This window comes from Erithacus rubecula (assembly GCF_903797595.1).
Source record: "Erithacus rubecula genome assembly, chromosome: Z".
Lineage (NCBI taxonomy): Eukaryota > Metazoa > Chordata > Aves > Passeriformes > Muscicapidae > Erithacus > Erithacus rubecula.
In genome coordinates, this window is record NC_136661.1 from 6,409,971 (window position 1) to 6,428,002 (window position 18,032).

Consider the following 18,032-nt stretch of genomic DNA (forward strand, 5'->3'; position numbering starts at 1 on the left):
AGGAAGAACATTTTGGTGGTGGCATTTCTGTGAGACAAGAAACCTGGGCTAGAAAAGTCCTTTAACAACACAGGTTATACACTGAATAAACAAAGACAAAATATTAATGGAAGACTGGAAAAAGTGGCCAACTAGTAATTCAAACAGATAAGAGATTAGCAACAGGGAAAAGGAAAAATAATTTGGGCACCAATTAACAATCTAACACAGATATGGATGTGATTTATCAGGTTGAGGGGCTTTTTTATATTTCATTACATTCCCTAATACAGGATCTTAATAATGGCAGTTTTAACACTTTGTGAAGTCACATAGGTTATCACAGTTCAGTGTAACTGCTTGTTGTTTCAAATAATGAGCAAAATTTGTAGATGACTGCCTCCTAAAGGCCAAATGTGTTTTATCAATACTAAAAAACACTGTTATTCAAAGATTTGTGGAGATACAAAAAGCAGCTGGAAGGTTCTTTATTAAATCTGAAACTCATCAGGGCACTAATTGTCAAATCATTTGTAACACTGAAAGCTGCTCCTCTGTTGGAGTCTGAAACAGAGGCCTCTCTGAGTTCCTCAGAGAGAGATTAACAAGTTGCAGTGAGAGCTGAAAAACATAGTCCTAGATATCAGCGTAGAAAACAAACACTGAAAAAACAAAGAGCTCCAAAATATAGTTTTAGACATAATACAACTATAGTAAGAATATTGCTTACATTTTTCAGATAGAACAGACAGAACATATGCATAGATTATATGTAAACTTTTCTACTAAGAAACTAGAATTCTAATAGGTTAAGGAGAAATGCTTCAGATTCATATTTTTAGCTTATTGGGTAATTTGTGTATAAGAATCTACGCACTGGGGAGAGACACTCTCTCTTCCTTCTCTCCCCTCACCACCATCATCATTGCTCAAAGAAGATAGGACCTGCAGCAGCAACTTCAGCCCTTCCAGGGCCTTGCACCAGGAACTGCTTCTACTTCTAATTGGGATTTTACTTCTATTTGGGACTCCATGCCAAAAACTTTTAGCATGGACTTGAACACTCGGGATTCTTTGCCTTTTGAGACTGATGTGCCTTCACAGTAAACAACTTTATAGCGGCTAATAACTGCTCAGCTCTTTAAAGAAAGCAAAAAAACCTGATACTCCTCCACTAAAATTCTTGCCACAAATTAAAATCATTGTAATAAAGGGATCTATGCTGAAGAAGACTGCAATGCACTTAGGATGCCTAAGTAAGCCCATTAAGAAATTATTCTTACAACTAATAATTCTTAGCACATCTGGCTTTGTCATCATCATCACAAAGTGGTCAACATAGAGCCTTGCTGGGCTGTTTTACCCTTCTGTTCCCTCCTCTGTTCTTCCACTCATAACGTGCCATTCCAACCACTAGTTTAAAAGCACTGACTATATTACCCATCCATATAATTTTGGAAAGTAACAGCCCATATGAAGCAAACTGAATTATGTTGCAGACAGGAAGCAACAGAAGAAGAATTTGCTGCTTCTGTGATTCATAATAACATATATCAGACACTGGAAATAACATGCCCCAGTAAGTCATTACACTGTTACAGGAACCATACAAAACCACTCTTTACCTGGATGAAAAAGACACTTGCAGCATCAGATCATTTCTCTGTTTGGATCTGAGGGTGCCACCAAACCTAGACTATCACTTCCTTCCCTTACATTTATACACACATACACAAAATACATTGGTCACTTACTCTGTAGATCTCCTCAAGCAGCAGCTTAGCACAGTTCTGGCCCAGTTCCTCAGGAAGCACAGCTGCTCCCTGGCCCTGAGGGTTTGAGGCTAGCTCAGCACTGAGAACAGTGCCATTGATCGTTTCTGCAGTAAGGCACATGCCAAAACCTGGTGATCTGAAAGAAAGTGAAAAAGTGCGTTTGATACAAGGATTAAACTGGAGCAAGGAGCCAAGAACTTCAAGTCATAACAGCTCCTCCTCTGGGATGATAAATGTCCTGTTTCATACAAAAGATTGGCACTGGAAAAAGAAAATTAGCAACAGTATTTTAAAGTAAAACCCAGTACCACTTGTCACAAAACTCTCTATGCTGGCTTTTTCCTGGGCCAAACTCTTCAAACACTAAAAATGAAAAAGAAAATAAAAAGCCATACAAACCTCAGAAATGTTTTGGGTTTTTCTCAATAGAGGAGAGTACCTTTCACATTTATTTAACCTGTCTGTGAAAAACATTTCAAACATAGATGGTGTTTCTCCTCTGCAACATTCAAAAAAAAACTACCCTTCTTTAAGGCTTCAGCTCTTTCTCCTGGAAGCTGCAATATTTAGCAAGATTAGACTAATTAGTTAGTATCAAGGACACTGCTATAATAATGGATTCATACTTAAGATGAATGTCACAATATAGCAGCATCAGAAACCCAGCAGCCAGGTTGAAAGGTATTCAGTTCCTCTTCCCATGCCATTGTTTATTTCTCTACACATGTAGTAAAAATAATGTTGTTGCCCCAATCCGTTTGACTCCTTAAATTTCATAAATGGATGTGAAACAAAATTGAGACCCCAAAACCACACAGCTCCCAGGAAAATTTTTGCAAACCTGATCCTGTAAACAGTCTGGAGCCATTAAAGTTACAAATCTCAAATATTAAATATGATGAAGAATTGGAAAAGACAAAAAATGTACCAAAAAATTATTCAAAAATTTCTCGGTTCATAAACTTCTGAATCTAACAAATTTTAAGGAAATATTTCAAAAAACAGGAACAGTGGAAGAGAACATGCATGCCTGCATTTCAGCATATAGACAGAAGACAAACAAATGAGTTATCAAGAATCTTTCAACTTCAAGGAAGAGTGACAAAAGGACAACAGAGATTAGAGATACCAGAAAAATTGTCTGAATCACATCCACCACTTCTGTGTTCTGCCAGCAAACAAAATCTGTGGAAGTACAATAAATTCATTTTCCAGTCCTTACTAGTGAGAGAACAGTCCCTCAGCCATTCAGCAGAAGATAACCCATACTGCTTTAATACTTCCTTAAAACACCTCAATTCCATGCTTAATATTACCACTTCCATCAGAAGGTCATGCTTTTATCCCTGTTATGTAAATAAAACAAATGTATCCAGAGAACCACCCCTTCTTGCTTTGTGAGAAATATTCATTTCAAATCAACAGAATAGAAGATTGTGATCTAAAACTCAGTAAAATTAGATCAGGACACCCTAGCAGATGAACAAATGCAGAATTACATGCCTGTTTCCTGTAAATTCTGGATACTCACTTTCCAGAGTTGACCCCCTTCATATGATCTGTGTAGATATAGATGTCTGGGAGAAATTTATTCAGGATGCCCCTTGCAGATTCCACCATTCTGTTTGCCATCTGTGGTGACACTCGGACAGAGTATCTACATTTCTGAGCTAAGAAATCCATGTGGTCACAAGAAAAATTGAAAGCAGAGACTACAAAAGTAGAGAGTCCCCAGTGCATTATTCTAGAAAACGTGTGTTTTATACATTTATTAATGGGCTTTTGTCCATGTTCCTGTATCTAGAGAACCATATGCATGTAAGTGCTTTCTAGAGTCTTCTCATTGAGAGGCAGTGAGGCAAAGTACACAGAACACATGCTGGAGAACAGATTACAACTAGGTAAACATCTATCTTGAAAATGCCCTTTATCAAATTTAAATTGCTGCTCTGTCATCTTGTACTTTCTTATGATGGAGGAAGTACCATGTGCTCTGTTCTTCATGACTGAAGTTTCTATGAATTAGCAGCAAAAGAATTCTGCCTTTCTGTTTCTGTCAGGGAGAAACTGGGAAGATGAATAAGAAATTAAAGACAAATGTTACAGCAAAAAAACATTAAAAGGCTGTAAGAAAAATATCTTTGCTATCTCCAACTATTTTGCAGTTTTCTGAGGCTATCAAATTCGCTGGTTCTGTAGTCACTCAGCATCTGAAGATTCCAGGAAGGAAGAACCTTCCTTCCCACCTTCCCACCCACCTCAACCTACTTCTCACAGTATATAAGAGATGAACTGCCTTTCTGCTCTTGCACTCAGGTGCTGCTTCAGAGAAACTCTCAGCAGATCTTCAAATGTACAAAGCACCTTTTGCTTTAAATTCCAGCTCAACTATTATGCAGACTCATGCTCTACACATTTAATCAGCCATCTGCAAATACATTCCCATAGTAATGCAGAGAAATAAAATCTCAAAACTCCCAGCTAGCAGGGAGGAATTTCCTTTTCTACAAATTTCTACAGCATCTTTTGTGGAGTAGGCAAACTAAAAACTTTAGGATCTTCAGGCAAAACCATTAAAAAATAAACAGAAAACTGATTGTTCTGCACAGTTGATGCACTCAGTATTTAGGATTATATAAAAGGTTGTTGTAATACAATCTCCACAGCTGTGAGGAAGATTTACTCAGATGAATCTTGGAGGAAGACAAGTACACATAAAAACGACATAAGGATTTATCCTTCCAGATGTTTTGTTTTCCATTGCCTTGAAATTCCACTTAATGGCTAAACTAAAATGAGACTGCCTCTCACGAGGCTTAAAGGCAAACCTATATCCCTGAGAAAAGGCCCAGGAAAGCCTACAGCAAGGTAGAAGTTCAGAATTCAATCAGTTACATCAATCAAAACCAGTCAAAGTGGTCCAGAATGGTGCTGCATGGTAGTTTCCATTTAGAACAATGCCAATAAAGTCATGATCATTGCTTCTTCCTCCACACAGAAACATATAGAACTACTTAATACAGAGCAGAATGGAAGCACAAGGAAATTATTTTCTCCACCAATATACCACAGCAACTATCACCAAAAGCACAATGAGCTGCCTCCTTCCTGTTCTACAGCATGTGCATCCACTAAAACTGCTCTTGCTTGGCACTACTGCATTTATCTAAATGCTGCAATTGGACAATGTATTCAAAACATCCTGTTCTCAGGCAGTTGTGATGGCATGCCATAAGGTAAAAGAAGAAACAGGCTGTAAATCTACACTTCTGGCAGACATGATCTCATTCCTGCTTTTTTTTTGAGTAATCAATGCCAAATCATGTTTGAGACTCTCAAACACGGATTAAACTACATGTTGGCCACTGCTTAAGACAGTTTCATATTTTCAGATTTCTACCTTCTTCCTACAATGACAGCAGATTCGTGACAGATACCATACAAAGGCCACAAGAGAAAAATAAAATAAAAAAAGAAATAAACAATCCAAAACATTGACTTGATTTGCAGTTGTTTGAAAAAGTAAGGAGTTCACAACAGTATTTTGTGCCCAATGCACAACTACACTACATTGGTTACTACTGAATGTACACACAAAGTAAGATTACTTTTAGGGCTCCTACATTATGTGATGGAAGGTATTTTAACTTTTTCCTGCTATTGAAAAGATTATAAAACTGTTCAGTTTTGAATGTATTTACTTGCTGACAGATGTTTTTTGAACAGCAATGCTTTGAACACAGGAGTTTTGAGACACAAACAACTGAAATCTATTTGTATAAGCCCTCTGTGTAATGTTTGCCTGTGCTACCCAGATACATGCTCAGAAATGTGGGTACACTTCTGTGAATTCCAAGTTAGAGGATTTTTTTTTTAAAGAAGCAAACTCATACTAAAGTAGAAAAACAGACAAACAAAAAGGATACGCAGTTCCTCTGATGCGCTTGATTTTTCCAGGGTCTGTGAACTGAACAGGCTGCAAGACCTTTCTCACTGGGCAAGCAAACAGTATCTCTCCACCCCCTTTGGGAGGCATTCCTCTTCGGTTGATCTAGAACAAATAATGGAGAAAAAAAGCAGGTTAACAAATAGTACAAAGAATGTACCTACACACCCCCAAATTATACTTTTATTTCACATAGAATAAAATGTTTTAAGTAGGAGCATTACATGAGCACAGGCAAGAAAACTACATCCTAATTGCAGAAATAGATTTTGCATCAAAACTAAAAGCAGGCATTGATTTCTTTATTCCTCTCCTCCTATAGTAAGCCATAGCTTCTCAACAGGAACAAGTGCAAAACCAAACAAAAACGTCTTTACCAAAACAACCTTGGGCTTAAGGCTTGTTTCTAGTAGCAGACCTGACCTTGCTGCAGAGGAAACTAGAACTATTTGATTTGAGCTCAGTTGCTTAGAGGATGCTGCTGATAATGCCAAGGTCGTGGCTTTGATCTCCATATTGACCACTCACTTAAGAGCTGGACTTGATGATCCTTACAGGACCCTTCCAACTCACACTATTCTGTGAGTGAGGGACTAGAATGAACTTGCTCCCACGAACAGGTGTCTCTAGCCTAAGCCAGTCCCACCATTCCAAACCAAAGATGGAGCTGGGACATGGGCCAGTGAGTGGCTCTGGTAAGGAGGACCACAGCCAGACAGGGCAAGGCTGTGCTGAGCTGAAGACCAGCCCTGCTGAAGGGCCACAGGAGTAAAGCCTGATAGTGACAGGACAATGACATGGAGACTTGGGCTGTGGGCAGGGTGGGGTGAGGCTTTGCAGGGCATGGCACCAGCAGGCCCCAGTAGTGTAGCCACACATTTCTTCAACCTAAAAGAAGCCCAAACATTGTTTTATATCCAGATTTACTGTGGCTCTGAAAACTGTAGTCTTCAATAAAAACTTCTTTCCTCTATTTTCCAAACTGGAAGCAAACAAAACATAGATCCAGCTCTCCTACAAGCCAAAAAGGTTAAAGATTCCATTTTTACTCCCTAGCCCCAAGCATGGTGTGGAATGAACAGGTAGAAATAAAAAGATAATAAATGAACTGAAAAGCAAAAAGCAAAAATGGTTTGTATCTGTTAGAGACAGAAATCCACAAAAAGCACATGGCCCTGTGAAGTACCGCAGGAGCATAATTTCAACACATTCTTGAAAAGAAGGAACAAATTGTCTTACCTTGATTTCCAGACTTTCTCCATCAATTCCGAACTTCTTCAGAAGGGGTAGAGCTGTTGCCTTAAGGACATCAACCTACAGAACACAGAATTTAAAAAAAAAGGCTCTCTACTGGAAGTTAGGTTAGTCAATAATTTTAAAAATCACTATCCTATGAAGTGATTAACAGAGACAAGTCTTCTTCATAGAAGGTATTTTATGGGAAGAGATGGGAATGCAGCACAGAGAGCTTCATCTAGTTGGACTACCACAGTACATCATTACTAAAAAATTTCCTAGAACAAATTACTGGCAGATAGAATTTCCTACTCTGGCTTTCTTCCTCAGCTGATTTTGAATGCCATTATGTAAAACATCTCACTTGCTTCTCAGACCAATGAAACATTTTTCTGAACATTTCTCTGCTCTTAAGAAAATAATATTCTTCTGCCACTAAAAAATTCCTGTTGCTAAACAAATTAATGCAAGAACCTCTGCATATTTTCAATAATCACTACAAGAGCAGGCCCCTGATTTGGCAGAAAGATCGTTCTTCTATCAACAACTTCTTTTTACCTGTTTCTAAGAAACAGAAGGTTCTAGGTAGCTTCTATTGAAGCACTTAAAAGAATCTGAAGTGGGCAACATATCATCAGCGCATTCCCTTTTAAGACAGGTGCTCACCATATCCAGCCCAGAACATAATTATCCTTGCCACTGCTCTTCCTAACTCTTAAGACTACAAGGACTGCTCTCCTCTTCCCTCTTCCCTCTTCTGAAACTTCAGTAGTATTGCCAAAAGTGATAAAAATTATTTAGCAGCGCAACAGCACAGGGAGTTACCCAAGAAAAACAGCTGTGGATAGACAGAATCAGAACAGCATGACCAAAGTGAAAATAAACATGAAGATGTTTATAATTTAAAGATGAAGGAAACAGTCATGAGGTAGATAGCATTTGAAGAGGCAGATAAAAACCACTCTTTCCTATGCCTTTAACCAAAATTCACCATTCTTGAATTTAATTTTCTCTGCTTTGAAGAGAGTGTAAGCCACTGACAAAATAGCAGCATATACCTCATCTACAAAACTGTGAACATTCTGTTAGTGGCATCTGAGAAGCTAAGAGTTTTTGTTGCAGTTCTCATTTTCAAATGCTGCTGGACAACATATCTCCTTTCTTACAGAGAGGCATTTGATGTTGTTTCTAGTATCAATATTATAATGTCTTCATTAAAAAAACCAAACCTGTAAGCCAATGTTTAATTTCTTTTAATTAACAAAATATATGGTTTTTACAACCAAGCTACCTTGCCTTGGTCCTTCTGTAGTATTCATTAACTATACAAAATTGACTTTTGGAGCAAAGCCTTTACGAACATGCATATGCACAAGAATGTGAATACCACTGGCAGAAGTTTCAACAAGCCGATCTGGTTCAAATTAAAATTACACAATGTTTTTTCCTCCTCCTCATGAAACAAAACCTACCAGTAAAAAATAAAAGCTTTACTGTGTAGGTTAAGAACTCAAAAACCTCCAAGACTTGTCACAGTTTTCAGTCCTCAGAAAAATTCCAGGCATAATACTTAGAGGTACCAGACAGACAAATAATAAGACTGACTATTCCAATTCTGCTGCCTAAATAGAGGAGGCAATCAGCAGTATTTGAAGAATGTGAAAAGGGTGTTCTTCCTTGCAGACAAGTGGGGAGTTGGGAAGGATGGGAACCAGTTCACTGAAAATCACAAAACAGCAGCTGAACTGAGGTGTAAACCCATTTTCTATCCTTTTGCCAACCCTCAGACATAAACCCCATCCCTTAGCTCGCCTTGGAGGGCAGTTATTCCATTTCCAGAACAGACAACATAACACCAAGTTGCACTGAAACAGATGCATCCTATAAGTGATGGTACACCTCACCACAAATGACAACATTCTAAGTCCCATAGATATTGCTTATTCTCAAAGTTATGTAAATGCAATCACTTCCCTTTAAAGAAATCTACAATAGTTAAGAAAAACGTGGAAAAGTAACTTTAAGAATCCCTTATCCAGGGCAAAAACACAAAAAGAAAAACACCAAACAAAACACCCAGATAGAGACCATACAGCACAGGGCTACCCAAGAAAGGGAAAACCACCAGTTGGCCTGTGTATCCATTAGCATTGCACAGTTCATTGAGCCCCACCATACATACAGTGTCATGTTTCATGCAAAAGGGCCTAGATTGGAGAAGGGGGAATGGAAAAAAAACAGAGTTTAACAAGGAAGAAAGAAATGTGGGAGGAAATCTCAGTAGGAAAACCTTGTTTTCTACAGACAACTGCTGAATTCTGATTAAGATTGAAGACTACTGCTCCTAGGCTAAAATGAAATGCTAGTCTCATGTAAGCATGACAGTCATTTGAACTCAAAATCCCATGGCATAGCTGTAAAAACCTTTGACAGCTGGAAACACAAACATCAAGAATGGTTACTCTAAAACAGGTTACTGCAGCTGTATCTGTCAGAATAACAATACATAGAGAAGGAAAGGAAAATAGAAATTATCATTTGCGTGCCACCTCCATTCCCTTCAAAAAGGCACTTTACAAAGGGCACCCTCTATAGACACAATCACTATACATAGAAACTTTAAACTGCCTCCACCCAGTCCCACATGGCTGGTCCCACAAGCTCCCCGGGGTCAGATTTCACCAGTGATGGCACAGGAAACATAATGCAAGTGCAAGCTGCCAATGAACAGTCCAGGCTGGTATTCCGAAGGCTTATCTCCTTCTGACAAGTGAGAGCAAAGTCACATTTAGGATGTACCACTCACACAGTAATAATACGGTGCAGTATCATCACAGAATCATAGGATGTTTTGAGGTTGGACGGGACCTTAAAGATCATCTAGTTCCACTAGCCCCTGCCATGTCAAGGACACTTCCCACCAGACCAGGTCCCCATCCAGCCTGGCTTTGAACACTGTCAGGGTTGTGGTATCCACAATTTCTCAGGCTGATTTGTTCCAGTGTCTAACAATACACTAAATAACATGTATATTATTAGTAGTAACAATGCCACCACATTCCCACTTGGAATGTTCAGTGGCCCCAGTACTCCTTAGGACTGATGCTAGCTGTCAAAGAGCTTTCCATGGCACCCTGTTGGAGGGCTATTAATGTATGTAAACAAATACCAAAGTAAACACATGCTCTTACACCCCAGGAAAGGGAAAGCAGCCTGACCTGTGCCTCACTGAACTCAGCTGAAGCCTTTCCTTCTACAAGATGTTCTTTAGAAACTCTTCCTCTTGCCTGTATCTCTTCTACTCTCCTTACAGGGGGAGATGCACAATATTCCCTTGCATGCACCTGACACGGAGGTCTCTGGCAAAGAGCAACCTCAAACCACACAGTAATCACACCCCACAAATACTTCTGAGGCTGTGTAAAAGCTAAGATCTCAGTGTTGAAAGTGGATTTCACAGAGCCCAGCGTGCCAGCCTATCTGTTCACTGCCACCATGAGAGAAAGATCACACTCCTCTGGTTGCACACATATTATTTGCCTCATAGATGTCTCCCACTGGCTACAGTTCTTCATAAACTGCTCCAGTGTGGGCTCCCCATGAGTTCACAAGTTTTGCCAGCAAACCTGCCTCAGCATGGGCTCCTCTCTCCACATGCCTGCAGGTCCTGCCAGGAGATTGCTCCAGTGAAGGCTTCCCATGGGTTCACAGCCACATTCAGGCATCCACCTGCTCCAGCGTGGGGTTCTGCACTGGCTGCAGGTGGGTAAGTGCTCTGCTGTTGACACTTATGGGTTGCAGGAGGACAGATGCTTCACCATGTTCTTCATCACGGGCTACAGGGGAATCTCTGCTCCACTGCATGGAACACCTCCCATTTTTCACTGACCCTACTGCCTGCAGGGCTGTTTCCCTCACATATTCTCACTCTTCTCTCCAGCTCCAGGTTATTCCACAGTTCTACCCACCCCCTTCCTCCTTAAAGCTGTTACCCCAGCAGTGCTACCACCATCACTAATGGGCTCAGACAGTGGGTCTGTCTTGGAGCCAGCTGACATGGCCTCTGCTGGATGAAGGGGAAACTTCTGTCATCTTCTTACAGAAGCCACCTCTGTAGCACCTCAGCTCACAAAACCCAGCCACACAAATCCAATACAACCCACTAAGTTGAAACAGAGAGGTTGTTACATGAAGAGCAGCAGGGAAAGCACCTAAACTCCCACACTGTAGTCACATTGGTTTGCCTTTCCACCATCTCCTCGGAAAGCAGAAAGCACAGAGACGGATAAATTTAAGGATCTCTTTCTGGGCAGGTATAGGTAATAATTGTCCACTGAGTTTAGAAACACCCCCTGTCTACTGAAAAATAATTTAAAAAAACCAATTTAAAACCAAGCTTCTATTTACTTAAGCATACAAATCAATTAAGGTAGCACTTAAATTCATACTTTTAGTCTCAAAAACCAGCAGAGATAGATGTTATGCAAAACAACCTGTGAAAATCCTTGAAGTACCTTATTGGTGTGCACAAGGATTAATGTTTAGTCAGTCAAGTTAAACAGACAGAAACCAGGTTTAAACCAATTTTAGGAACAAGTATTTAGTTACAACTACTTAAAAAGTTAACAAATATGGGCTGAGTCAAAGTAACTGAAGTTGTTACTGTGTTGTCACTAACAACTAATACATAGTTGCTACTATAGCACAATGAATTTAAGATGTAACTCTTCACAGACATTTGATTTACATTTAGTGTCCAGAGTTCAAAGTCAGCTGATGCATGCCAACCCCCTTGCCTGAGTTTTGGCAAGTGCAAGCACCCTTAAAGCACAAAAAGGCCTTAATTCTTGCGCCCATTTGAACTGAAACAGTTTAATCTCAGGTCCATGTGACTGATGCCAAAAGGAGATAATTTCCAGAATCAAGACTCTATTGCATAGGTGAGCATCCAAATTTACTTGAAAGCAATATGAACATTGGACTGCTCTTCATCTCAGATTATGCAAGAATTTCTCCATTGCGATTACATACTCAACAAAATAAGACTTCTTTGATTCTTGCTACTTACCAGTTACAATGACTGAAAGGGTAGCAAAAAATGCTTCCTTTTTTCCTTATAGTGCTGTGTACAATACACTTTGACCATTGTTTGACTCATGTGGATGTCTCACAGAGCCACAGGTGAGAGAGTGAGTTTTTTAAATGAACAGAGAAACACAGGTGAAAAATTGTAAATTCCAGCAAGACTCATGTGCTTGTGTAGTATCTGTAGTTATACTTCACAGGTATTTGTATTCATCTAAACTGGTTACATTTTCATGCTCTTAATCTACTCAGGAAAACAGGCAGCAAGTAAAAATAAAGAGTAATGCTGTTCTCCACAAGCAAAAGTTATGTTTCAAGTTTCTGGAGAAAAATAAATTAAGAGTAACCACTAATCATTACTTCAGCATTCTGATCATGTCTCACACAGCTGAGAATTTGCAACAACAGTGTTGTTTAGTAACAACGGTGGTACAAAACAAAGGACTGCAGATCAGTGATAGAAATCAAGGCAAGCATTTCACAGCCATTTGACCTACCACACCTTCTGGCATGCTTCTGAAGAACCAGAGAGTTATTACAAACTTTTGCTAATTTCCTAATCACCGTGTGAATTCTGTTTCTAATAGAAAGAAGGCTTGACAGCAGCAGTGGTGTAACTATGTCCAGAATGCAACAGAAGATTCCTTCCTTTTGCAATCATATTTTGAAGACACTTTCTTCTTTATACAGTATATACATATGTAGGCAAGAAAAATAATCCACTGAAATTCTATAAGAAGAGGAGAACCAAACCTGTGGCAGGGCGTCACACTGCATTTAAAAAGAGCTTGCAGGGGAGAAGACAGAAGCAGCACAGAACTGAAGGTCAGAAGAGGGATTACAAACTGAAGTTTAGAGTGTGATACACTCTAGTTTAGCAGGTGCTTCTTTGACTCAGAGTTTGCTAATCCAGCAACAATGGGTACTTCTGGATATGAGTGATGATAGAAAGGCAGCATGTTTTAGACACTTCTTCCCAATCTTGTTATTTTAGGGGGGAAAAATATCCTTCTCTGATTGTTATGGGTTATGTTTTGACTAGCTCCTCTCCCTACCCCTCCACCATGGAGTTGCCGGTCCCTCCCCCAGGCTGTTTTATCTAGCCGGGTGTTTTTCTGCTTTTGCTGCTTTACCTTTAGCTGCTGCTTTAGCAGCTGCTGCTGCTGCCCCCCCTCCCCTCCGCTGCTTCAGCTGCTTTCCCCCCGGCTGCTTAAGCTGCCCCTCTCCCTTTGCCCCCCCCCATCCCTAAGATTTGCACCGGCTCCAGAGGAAACGGATCTGAACTTCGGAGACCACCTCTGGAAGTCTGCCACAGAAGCTCTGCCGCCCTTCCCGGCGAAGATCTGCCGAGTTCGTCTCAATCTGGGTCTGTGCTGGGAAGTGTTTCTTTTGTATTTTTGTTAATAAAAAGTTTTTTCCACTTTCCCCTGAAGAAAATTCTTTCCGAGCTCGGTGAAGGAAGGAATTGTAAGGGGGGGAGGGGGCCCTTTGGAGGTCTTTTTCCCCAAATTTGTCCTAAACTTGGACACTGATACTTAAACTTTATTACTTACCGAAGGATCTACTTGATCATTTGTTACTCCTCTCAAGACAATCTTCAATGGATGCTTCATGAAAGGTGCCAAGCAGAGCAGACTTTCCAAATAGTAGCCAATACCACGACTGGGGCTGCAGTCATGTTCCAGTGAGCCTCCATACAGAAGACCAGGTTGATAATACAAACTAGTACCTGGGGAGGAGGCCAGGGGAGCAAACCAAAGGAGAGCGCTGTAAAACACTGGCCATTAAAACAGCACAAAACACTTTGCAACAACATGTGCAGGCAAATTGGAGGCAGAAGACCATATGAAAGACTATAGCACTTTCAGCACACTATTTGCATGTCTGCAGCTAATAATTGGGTCAACATATGAATGTCTGTCTGTTCTGCATACCGTTTCCCTCCTTTCCCTTCCCCCTAAAATCAAGGAATCTCCTTTAGCAATCTCCAAAGTGCTGATACAAGCAATTATTATCCTCCACAGAAGCTGAACTTCCATCAGTCCATCAGGTCATTGGACTCTCGGCATATCTGATGATAATTAATTTGCTTTACTTACCAACCAAAAACCATTAGAACCGTTAAAAAAAAATTAAAAATTCATACTAGGAGAGGTTTTCACATGGGATGCTTTTCACAATAATCAAACCTTTTTCTGAACATGAATAAGCAAGTAATCTACCTAAAAAGTTTGCCTCTGTTTTCTTCTACAAAATTTGATTCTGGTACAGAGGAACTTTTGCCCACTGTGACATCCTGCATACCTAACAAAACACTAATTTCAGTTCTTGGTCAATAGAGGTTTCTTAGTTCTCTGTGTTATGGTGGAGCACTGACCTTCTTGCATGTGATCAATTATTACAAAACGTGTCAACTTTATCATTTCTGATCTTCTCAGTCAATCTTACCTGAACACCTACCTCTGTGAAGAAAAGACTTTGATTCTACTGCAGAAACTGATAAACTCTGGAGACCAGAAGAGAAGAAGCAGAAAAAAATCAGATCTCACCTGTTTGGTTTATTTCAATCCGTGAGCCATTGGTCACTTTGTCAATCAGGCGAATAAAACTTGCTTCAAAATCTAAGGAGGAGAGCACAGACAGAATTATCAAGTTTCTTAAACGTTCAATACCTTACTTGTACTTTTACCCTTGCCTTCCACAACAGTAAGGTTACTCTAACACTTGTTGTTGTGGTATAATGCCACCACACATGAAGAGACAATTCTCTGTAAAAACAGAGATATTAATGTGAGCCTCCAAGCCTACAGCCATCTCAGATCAGTAGAAATGTCTCCAGATGTGGCAGTTAGACTAGTCACACTCCTCCCTCTGGCACACAGCACATAACACAAGTGGACATTTCAGACCACAGTGGCTTGAGGAATTGCTGTTGTCCAGGATAAAACCTTTGACAATTTACATTTTGCTCAATACAAAGCAAAACATACAAATCATAGCAAACAGGACCCCTTATATTGAAGTGTGACAAGCTAATAACAGTTTCACATTATCCTCTGTGAAAGTGTTAGTTTAAAAGAAGGGGACATTTAGACATGAAGTGCTGCTGCTGTATAGCTGTTCCACAAACAGAATTTACAGTCTGCAGACTCTAAAATTTTTCACTTCCAAAACACTTTTGGACATACTTAGGTCTAGAGAGCCACAAATCTTCCCACTGCTTCTTTCCTTGCTTACTGTGTTCACTATACTATAGCAGTTCATGTGGAAGCGATTCCTCAGTTTCTCTCCATTGTGCGAACTCTCACTCAGAGGCAATGAAAGGACAAGAAAATTTAACCCAAAACAAAACCAAAAATACCAACCAACCGACCAAAACCAAAAAGGAAATAACACAAAGAAAACCAACTGAAAAAAGCCATCCCAGGAAAAATATGCTAGTATTCTAGTATCCCAACATGGTACAGACTCAGTCAGTATCAGGAAGACGGGTGAATATACATAGAATTCAAAACCCAGTTAGCTTTAAGAGCCAACAGCATCTACATAATTGCTTGTAGGTTGCAGGTCTCCCTTAGCAATAATCCTGTGTTACTTCTTACACAATAATCAGATTTTTCTTTCTATATGTGAGTCTGGGATGTAATAGAAATTTAAACCACCTGAGACCTACCTGTAGAATTTACAGTTAGTCAATATTTGCATAGCATGATTGATGCCTCAGTCACACAATACTGGTTCTGCTCTCTGTTGTGACAATTTCTAAACTATAACAGCTTATATGTTTATAAAATTTGTATGAGTTTATAAGCTCTTGCGCATTTTCCAGTGCAAGAGTGCATCCTTGTCAGCACGCATTTCATTCTTGGACAACACCAACAGCAGAATTTACAAAAGTTCCGATCATAAAAAGCAAAAAGAACAGCATGTTGAATTATCAACACAAATCACGACTTATTGTTATTATTTTTCTGTTACAGTCACAGTCATACATACACTTGAACTCCTGCTTTAAAAGGTAATTCAAACACTCTTTAAAAAGGCATGGCAATATCTACAAACTTCACCACCACCAAATGCTCACGGTGATAATAAATACTTTGGATCATGGTAAATATCAAGTGAAGTACACAAGAATGCTTTGACAGTTTTTGAGTAGAATTTTTAACTACACACTGAAGACTCCTTAGGAGGCAGAGAAGTATCTACCCCCGTTCTGAACTTCATAATAGGGGCCCTTGCCTAAAAAACACTTGAATACCACAATAACGTTTCTTCCTCGAACTTTATCTATTGTTTTCTTATTTCAGTTTATGATGGCATTCGTCCTGCGATGCCAAAGGCTTTCTACAAGACTGGCGATGGTACTCCCTAAGAAACGTTTCCCTTAAACAAATCTGCAGAAATTACAATGAATTATTTCACCTTCTTGACCCTTCCTGTTTCAGCAGACCGTGACAAAAATCAAACCTTAAAACGTGACCTACTAAACCTGCGTGAACGTGATCTCCTACAAATGCGGAGTACACGACGCCTGAGAAACGACGGTCCGAGAGACAGGGAATTAATTCTGCCATCCCGACTGAGAAGTCAGGAGGACGGGAACCAGCTCCGGGCAGCGGAGCGGTTCCCGCAGGGCAGGAGCCGGTCCGAGCCCCGCCCGGCCGCTCCCGCAGCTCCTCCGCGGGCGGGAGGGGCGGACGGGCAGAGCCAGCCCCGTCCCACCGCGGGGCTCCGCAGAGCAGCGCCAGCCCTTGATGGCCACACTGGAGAAAAGGCGGGACCCCGCGGAAGGCAGGGTGCCGAGCCGAGCCGAGCCAGACCAGCGGGACGGGGATGGTACTGCCCCGTGCCCCCCGCCCCGCCGGGCAGCGAGGGGGGCTGACGGCAGGAACTGGCGGGTGTGTGGCACCCTCCCTGCTCTGGCCTTCTTCACAACCCTGCCCGCTCCCGCGCCTCCTCCTCCTCCCGGAGCGCCGCGACCCACGTGCGCCAGCTACACCCTGGGAGATGGTGCGCGGAGCGCTCGGGGAGAGCGCATCCACAGCGACACGCCAGGACGCAGCTGGGTCCCCCTGCCCCCTAGTGCCCGCCCAGATGGAGCCGGGCTGTCCCAGCTCCCGGCGGGGTCTGCCCCTGCCCGCCAGCAGTCCCGGGAGCCGCAGCTCCGCCGCCCCCCGCCCTCCCGCCCCCGGCCGCGGCGCCGCCGCCGCTCACCGCGGAGCCCAGGATCCTCCTCCTTGGCGCGGATCTTGCGGATCTTCAGCGGGCGCCCGCTGAGCGTGGCCAGCACCAGGCGCTGCCGCAGGAAGTTGCAGCCCGTGTAGCTGAGGCAGGTCGCCTCGCCCGCCATCCCGCGGCCCACGTGGTTGGGAACAGGAAGCGCTGGGACACGGCGGGGCAAAGGGCAGGGGCGGAGCGGGGCGGAGCGGGGCGGGACGGGGCGGGACGGGGCGGGGCGGAGCGGGGCGGGGCGGGACGGGGCGGGGCGGAGCGGAGCGGGGGCGGGACGGGGCGGGGCGGGGCGGGACGGGGCGGGGCGGGGCGGGGCGGGGGCCGCCGGGAGCGCTGGCCGGGGGCGCCGCGCCCCGTTAGTCGCGGCACTGTGGCAGCCCCTGCATTTTCCTCTGCGCTCCCAGCCTGCGTGTTTCCAGTTGAAACTTATGGAGTGTGGAGGTGTCGGGAGACGTGTCTGACCGGAGCCCGGTGCCCGGCCCGCTGCCCCGCCGGGTGATGCGGGCTCTGCTTGCGACGGTCCGGAGCGAAACGTGGTGCCGCACAGGGATACTGCTCCCACATCGAAATGAGTCAGCTTCTGGGAACATGTTCCTTACTTTTCAGTAACTTACTGCTGGCTGTCTTAAGGAAAACTGAGCGGAGGAGTGAATGCTGCTCGCGGTCCTCGGGACAGCTTGTTTCCTTACTGACAATGGCAGAGTCCTGCTGTCCTTAAGGGCGAGACTGACTAAAGTTTTCAGTCTATTATTTCAAGAGAAACGTCGATTACAGTG

At 42.3% G+C, this 18,032-nt stretch overlaps 1 protein-coding gene across 1 annotated transcript in view; it reads right to left on the minus strand.

The window, feature by feature from the left end:
• The window catches only part of RCL1 (RNA terminal phosphate cyclase like 1), a 31,135-nt gene extending 13,732 nt beyond the window's left edge, over window positions 1–17,403 (minus strand). Inside the window, exons 1-7 of the mRNA XM_079330042.1 lie at window positions 17,239–17,403; window positions 14,571–14,642; window positions 13,575–13,750; window positions 6,940–7,014; window positions 5,681–5,805; window positions 3,286–3,411; window positions 1,734–1,890 (exon numbers count right to left, since the gene is read on the minus strand). Coding sequence (XP_079186168.1) covers window positions 1,734–1,890; window positions 3,286–3,411; window positions 5,681–5,805; window positions 6,940–7,014; window positions 13,575–13,750; window positions 14,571–14,642; window positions 17,239–17,374 — 867 coding nt within the window. The 5' untranslated portion in view covers window positions 17,375–17,403. The remainder of the gene's footprint in view (window positions 1–1,733; window positions 1,891–3,285; window positions 3,412–5,680; window positions 5,806–6,939; window positions 7,015–13,574; window positions 13,751–14,570; window positions 14,643–17,238) is intronic.
• Between the last annotated feature and the right edge of the window lie 629 nt (window positions 17,404–18,032).